This window comes from Phyllopteryx taeniolatus, chromosome 6 (genome assembly GCF_024500385.1).
Source record: "Phyllopteryx taeniolatus isolate TA_2022b chromosome 6, UOR_Ptae_1.2, whole genome shotgun sequence".
Lineage (NCBI taxonomy): Eukaryota > Metazoa > Chordata > Actinopteri > Syngnathiformes > Syngnathidae > Phyllopteryx > Phyllopteryx taeniolatus.
This window is the reverse complement of record NC_084507.1, coordinates 30014257-30020671: the sequence shown is the minus strand read 5'-3', so window position 1 is coordinate 30020671 and position 6415 is coordinate 30014257. Positions and strand designations below refer to the sequence as shown.

Genomic DNA, 6415 nt, shown 5'->3' with positions numbered 1-6415 from the left:
TGATTCCTACATTGTGAAAAACAGATTTTTACTTTTAGTAGTTTTAAAGGCTGTGGGAAATCAAAGCTGAAGAGAAATGGCCAGCAGATTGCATCAGTTATGACTAAGAGCCCACCTCATTCTACCGTTGTTGTTGTTTCTTTGCGTCTATAAATGTCAACAGAGTCTGCGTCTGTATTTAATGATGATGGGGTTAATGATGAGAAACAATTTGACAATGTCGACCACACTGGTTTGTTAAAATGGTTTCATTCTGTAGCGCATTCATAAAAATGCCAAATGATGTTTAATGAGAGAATTACATGTTTCCAAGAAATCAACTGTCAAGACTCTTTACTGTGAAAATCAAACACAGTATCGGCGTTTGGATACAGCTCATTAACTTGGGATACAGCTCATTAACTTGGTGTAGAAACCTGAGCGTGAGTCTAGAAGTCCACAAGCAGCACACGGGCAAACGTAGCTGTCGACCACGAGGAGGTCACTTGGGTGTTCCATCAAGACAATTGAAGAACAGCACTTCAGGATGGAGACAGTTTGTACTGAAAGAAAAACGTTTATTCGCTTTTAACACAATGACTCAAATAATGGCCAAATGAAGTGAGATTCAAAGAAAAAAAAGTCAGCCAAACGAGGTGTCCTTTCCCCTCTTTGAGTGCACATAGCACAGAAAGAAACAGGTAGGAGAATTTGATGACGTCGCTGCCATTCATGCTGTTAAGACCCCAATTATGTCGCCGTCCTCTCCCTGGTTACGACTCGTCTTCCGGCGTACGCTTGCGCCGCTAATAGATCCTCTCCACAATAAAAGCCAGTAAGGCAGCCGCCAGCGTCAGTCCGACACCCAGCCTCTTCAATAGCTCTCGGTCCACATTGTAAGACCCCGTCAACAAAAGAGAGGAAGACATAGAAGAGGGACCTTGGACACCATTTGCCATCTGCACCTGTAAAAGGAAACACACAAAGAGAGAAGAAAAAAAAAAAAAGAAGCTTTTCAACATCATCTTCTCCAAGAAAAGATAATCAATTTCTCCACAATGAAGTTGGAATAAAGTTGACTTGCGGGTCGGCGTGACAGCCAGCTGCAGGAATTCTACATCACACACACACACACACGAGATAAACTAGTTTGGTGGAAAGGCTGCAAGTTCTAATCAGCACATACGGTAAAATCCGAACGAGGGCCTGACCGATTAATCGGCTGACATTAGCCCTTTTCAAATTGGCAAAAAGTGGTTGATTCTTTAGCGGATTTGTATTTTATTTTTATTTTTATTTTTTAAACACACTAACACATTATAACATGAGACAAAAAAAAATAAATCAGCTGATATTTCTTCATTCTGTTGTAATGGTAACAAATTATTGTCAAACAGTCTAATGTTCCGCCTGTAATTCATATCTTTATTGTTTATATTTAGTGTTAAGGGACCAAAAAATAAGTTATTTTATTCGTTATATATGTCTGAAATTAATTAGCCGATTAATTGTTATCGTAATTTTCATCAACCAAATAGTGGAATTGGTCTAAAAAAATGCTATCTTTTTTTTATTAGACTAAATAATTTGACCTTTAGAAAAACATGCAGCAGCGTTGACTGCTTTAAGGCCCGGTAAATGTTAGAATTGTTGTCATTTCAGTGTTTTCTTCACCTGCTGTCTGTCTACCTTCGTCTGCTGCCTCTCAGCGAGGCCGTTTAATTTGAGAATAACTAACATGATAATGAACCAAATCGGATACCGTGTAGATGAACGCATTCATGTCAAAACAGCTGTTATTTTATGAATAAATGAAGACCATAAGTGATCATAATTAAAGCACGAAGCTGTACGGCAGTTTGGCGGTAATCAAATTATTCCTAGGCGCCCGTGTGCTGAATTAGAGTTGATGTCGACAATGAGCCGTGATGGGACGTGTGAAAAGATAAATGTGAGGAAGACAAAGTAATACAAGATTGATTTTTAGGTGAAGTTGCTTTGCTATCAGTTGTTGCTGCTAGTATGGAAAATTCAAAAGGCGTACGGTGCCTCTGGCCCAAAATTGGGGAATATTTTGATGTTTGTTACTGGTATATTTTCTTTTTCGTTGAAGCAAGTCGGTTCAGGCTTAGGCTATTGATCACTAAATAAATATGGAATGCTAAACGATGCGATGTGTCAATTTGAGCGTTGGTCACGTTGGAGGAGAGAATCTGTGAAAATGGATCGGGATGACCTTGAGGTGGTTCCTGCACATCTCCTCCTGCCCGACTGTTGATAAAAAGCCTTATCACCGCCCAGATGGATTATGTAGAGGGATATTGAGCAATTGATCTGCGGCTTTCTTGGAAAAACCTTTCATCAAAGTTCACTCGGGACAACAACGTCATGAGCTTTGCCGTTTTATATTCACCAACAAAGTGCATCGACTTATTCGCTCCCTTCACACTTTTCACCTCAACCGTCAAATCTTTCGCGATGATCATCGAACGCACGTGCCTTTCGTCTTTTCATGTTTCTTCAACTTGAAGAAATATTTTCCTTCACTGTCTGGTGTATCTTTACAAAGTCACATCAAAAAGCATATGAAAAATCTCCCAAAGTTGTGAATGCACGTAACTTCTTGGCCAAGCAACTCCAATTTTAACCTCTGAGAAGCAACAATTTTGCATATGGACAAAGTGTTATGTGGACGCCCACACGTGTTGCATGCACATGACTGTGTGAGCAGCTGCACAGCATCGGTCCAACACGCTCCCATCCTCCAGTCTTCGCAACTATCGACTAGCGTTGTCTCATTCACAATCTCCTCTGTTGCCGCACACAAAGCTGCAGGGATACAATAACCGCCAACGCCTACGTGACACATCCACACTTTTGTGTCACTTTCCAGTGGTGGTGGACGATAGCGCTATAAGCGCAAAGTCTCGCCGACACATTCAAATTTGGGTCACGTTAGGCTCACTGCAAAGTTGGATTACCTGATGGTGAAACTAAAACTTGTTTTGTTGTTGTTGCTACAGATCCTCAAAAGACAATAAGAATGCTTTTTGCTCGAGGACATGATGGTAGTAGTTAGGGGTGGAACGGTTCACAGAAGTCGCGGTTCGGTACGCACCTGGGTTTTGGGGTCATGGTTCCATACGAGTTCGGTACCACAGGAAAAAGCAACACAAAGTCACAAATTCATAATTCTAAGATTCTTTTATTTTCAGCAGAGAGAAGTGTAAGAACATGTAGAACATGTAGAACTACCCGAGTTAGCTTTGAATAAGCAGCAGAGTCTTTATGCACCACTTACAGGTAAGCTTAATTCTTTCTCTCTTTAACGAGGTAAGGCAATTGAGAACAGTGTCTCATTTACAAAGCCAATCTGACAGCAGCAGACAGCAGGGCAAAACAAGGCAAAATAAAAGCATGTACAAATAAATGCAATAAAAACAAATACATAGACAACAAATTGTACTATGTGTTATGGCTACATATTTCCATAAAACATTTCATTACACAATAGCATATGATGAACAAAAGTTTCATCAACTAAAAACAGGCGTGGCGATCATGTACAATATCGCTCAATAACTTCTTAAACGATGATATCGGAATGAATGAGGAGAGTTCAGGTTTAAAACGTCTACATTTTCAGTCATCAGGGAACCTGCTGTTGACAAAACCCTTTCGTTGGGCACTGAGGTGAATACTAAAAACAACAACCCTGCTTTTCTTTTCTTTTCTTTTGCCTGTCTGATTTCAGATCTAGAGGCTTCTTAAAAACATTGGGGATAAATTGTTGGACTCACGTTTTGTTTTGTCTTGCTCCGTGACTGGCTTATCTGGATGATGGCGTCTAATATGCAGTATAGCATGTTGGGACGCGTGTCCACAGACAAGACCGCACAGCTACCGAACAACGCCGGCACGCTGTCCTCGTCCTATTCGCCTCTCCAACGCCATCGCTGTTGTACTCGACAGGAAACCCCACATTTTCCCAAACAGCTGAATTGAATTGAATGCCGCCTGTCAGCTGAATTTGTCAGGTGCTTTGTTTAATGCCGGTTGGCAAACCTGGTGGCATTACCGCCACCAGGTTTGAAGTGCAGATACGCCAATGAACTCACAGCGTAGTCGTGAGTGTGATTGCATGCACCAAACAGTGGCGGTTCGGGATGAATTCAAATACTGTTACACCCCTCGTAGTCGTGTAATCCTTGTTACCATGTACAGTGAACATCTTGAGTGCTCATAATCTGAGGTAGAGAGAGACATTTAATAATGAAATTGGAGACCAGAGCAAAGGAAACAGACAGACGAACCATCATCTATCAATGGTGTCAGGCCCAAGTGCACTACCACCTTCTTCTCTATCCGTCTCTTTAACTGTCTCTCTGCAGGTGTCATTAAACAACGGGGTGCCAGGATAGAGAGTGAACAGTGCCATCTAAAATCTATTACTAGTTGGGCGGATAAGTGGCGGTGGGTGCATGTCAGCACAGTGGGAGGAGAGGAAAGTGGAGAAAAGCACAGTGAAAAATGGAGAGAATGCCGTCGGAAAAGATACGCTTTTGTGTGACATTTCACCACCAGGTGCGCAAGCAGACGTCTGGGCAGCGTAATGTTGCTCTCTCTGCTCCCAGCGGGGGGACAGAGCCAACATAATCATCCAGAAAAATCATCGAACAGTGGACTGGTACAGGTAAAGGACTGTGAGGGACCAAAATGGTACTTTTGTCTCTCACGACTGCAACTCAACACCAGCATCACAAGAGAAAGAAGAAACAACAATACGCACTGGTCACATTTCGCATTTGATCCTCACCAGCTGTCACCGTCACTCTAGACACAACTCAATCTGTGTGTGTGTGTGTAAAAAGATACTAAGTACAAGAGTAGGCTATCAAAAACCACAGGGACAATTACAAGGAGCTGCAGTTCAATCTATTAAAATGGACAAAGGCCCACAAAACAAAAGAAAATATTGAAAGACACGGTAAAGACAATTCTGAGATTAGTTTCTAAATACATTATAAACATTTGAAAATAATTAATGAAAACGTGCTACGACTGAGACCAATGTAGTACCGAACTGTGGAGATAAATCAGTTTTTCAACATTTAAGTTTTCCTGATTTTTTTCGGGGCGTGGCTAAAACCGCGACCGATAACGTACTTTGGCATCCGGCATGAGTGGGCCTACGCCAGATCGGAAGACATCGCGTCGCATGTAAACAGTTGACGTGAGATCTTCAATCGGATCGATTTTAATCGGAACGCCTCGGGATCCCCCCGAAAGAGCTGGATGAAGTGGCTGGGGAGAGGGACGTGTGGGCGTCTGCCCCCGCGACCCGACCTCGGATAAGTGGTAGAAAATGGATGGATTGATTTTAATCGGAATGAAACAAAAAAAAAAAAGTCTGCAATGTAAACCCGGCTAATATCGTCGCTGTGCCTTTTCTGGAAATCACTTTCTACAGGCTTCTGATTGGCTAAAACTCCCTTACAGTAACAGTACCACCAGATGATTTAAGATGCACCTTGCATCTTACAATTCGCTGGCATCGGGCTGTCCAAATTCGGTACTTTTAATATTTTTTCACAATTCGATACTATTGATCAATCCCCATTTGGGTACGTTATTCTTTCAAATTATTGATCCGTTTAAAGTGTTGCAAATGGCTTGCTCTCTTTGACGTTGCGATGTTAATGGTTCAACAAACACAGCATTTTTTTGGGGCTTGATGTTTTGGAGATGCGAGGTTTCCGCCTAACATCAGCAATTTGATGTTGATTTTTTTTTTTTTTTTTACTGAAAACAAAAAAGGTTCAGAGTCCATGTCCATAATTTTACAGTGGGATCCAAAACATCAAGAGATTAGTGTCAACAAATCTGTTTTGCCTCAGGTGCGTAATTTACAAATTCATAACTAATCAAGAGCACATTCCTTTCAATGCAGATTAGTCACATTGCCTTTGATTATTGAAAAGGCAAGGCTATGCTTTCATTTGCACAAAGCACACATTTGTCCATTTGGAAACAAAAAATCTATTTCAAAAAGGCTCCTTTGTACAATTAGCACAACCACAAGCGAGCATACAGATGGACTGCAGAAAATGTTTTACGGCCGCCTCCGTAAAATACAGTGAATCCCATTTGTGTAATTGCGGCCCATGCAAACACATGTCGGGCACATGACGGCCACTGTAACAGACAGGAAATGTAGCAGATGCTTTAAGCACTGGAGTAAAGCGTGCTGACCTGAGTTACGATTACTTTCAAGACATCCTGTTTGGAGATGCACACACATATGGCTAGTTGGATAAGACTGAAAACCTGCTTGCTAGTCTACTTGCACACAGTCAGGAACAATAACAGCTACTTTTCTATGTCCTGTTACTCCAGCTGTTGCGTCGTTCCAAGCAAGCACATCTGACTTCCAGTA

General features: G+C 41.7%; 1 protein-coding gene across 2 annotated transcripts in view; it reads right to left on the bottom strand.

Moving 5' to 3' along the window:
- Window positions 1–232: 232 nt before the first annotated feature.
- cdkal1 (CDK5 regulatory subunit associated protein 1-like 1) overlaps window positions 233–6415 on the bottom strand; it is a 208888-nt gene continuing 202705 nt past the window's right edge. The window contains exon 15 of one of the 2 annotated variants that reach the window (XM_061776897.1): window positions 233–944. In XM_061776897.1, coding sequence (XP_061632881.1) covers window positions 786–944 — 159 coding nt within the window. In that variant the 3' untranslated portion in view covers window positions 233–785. The remainder of the gene's footprint in view (window positions 945–6415) is intronic. The other variant, XM_061776898.1, reaches the window with a different exon arrangement.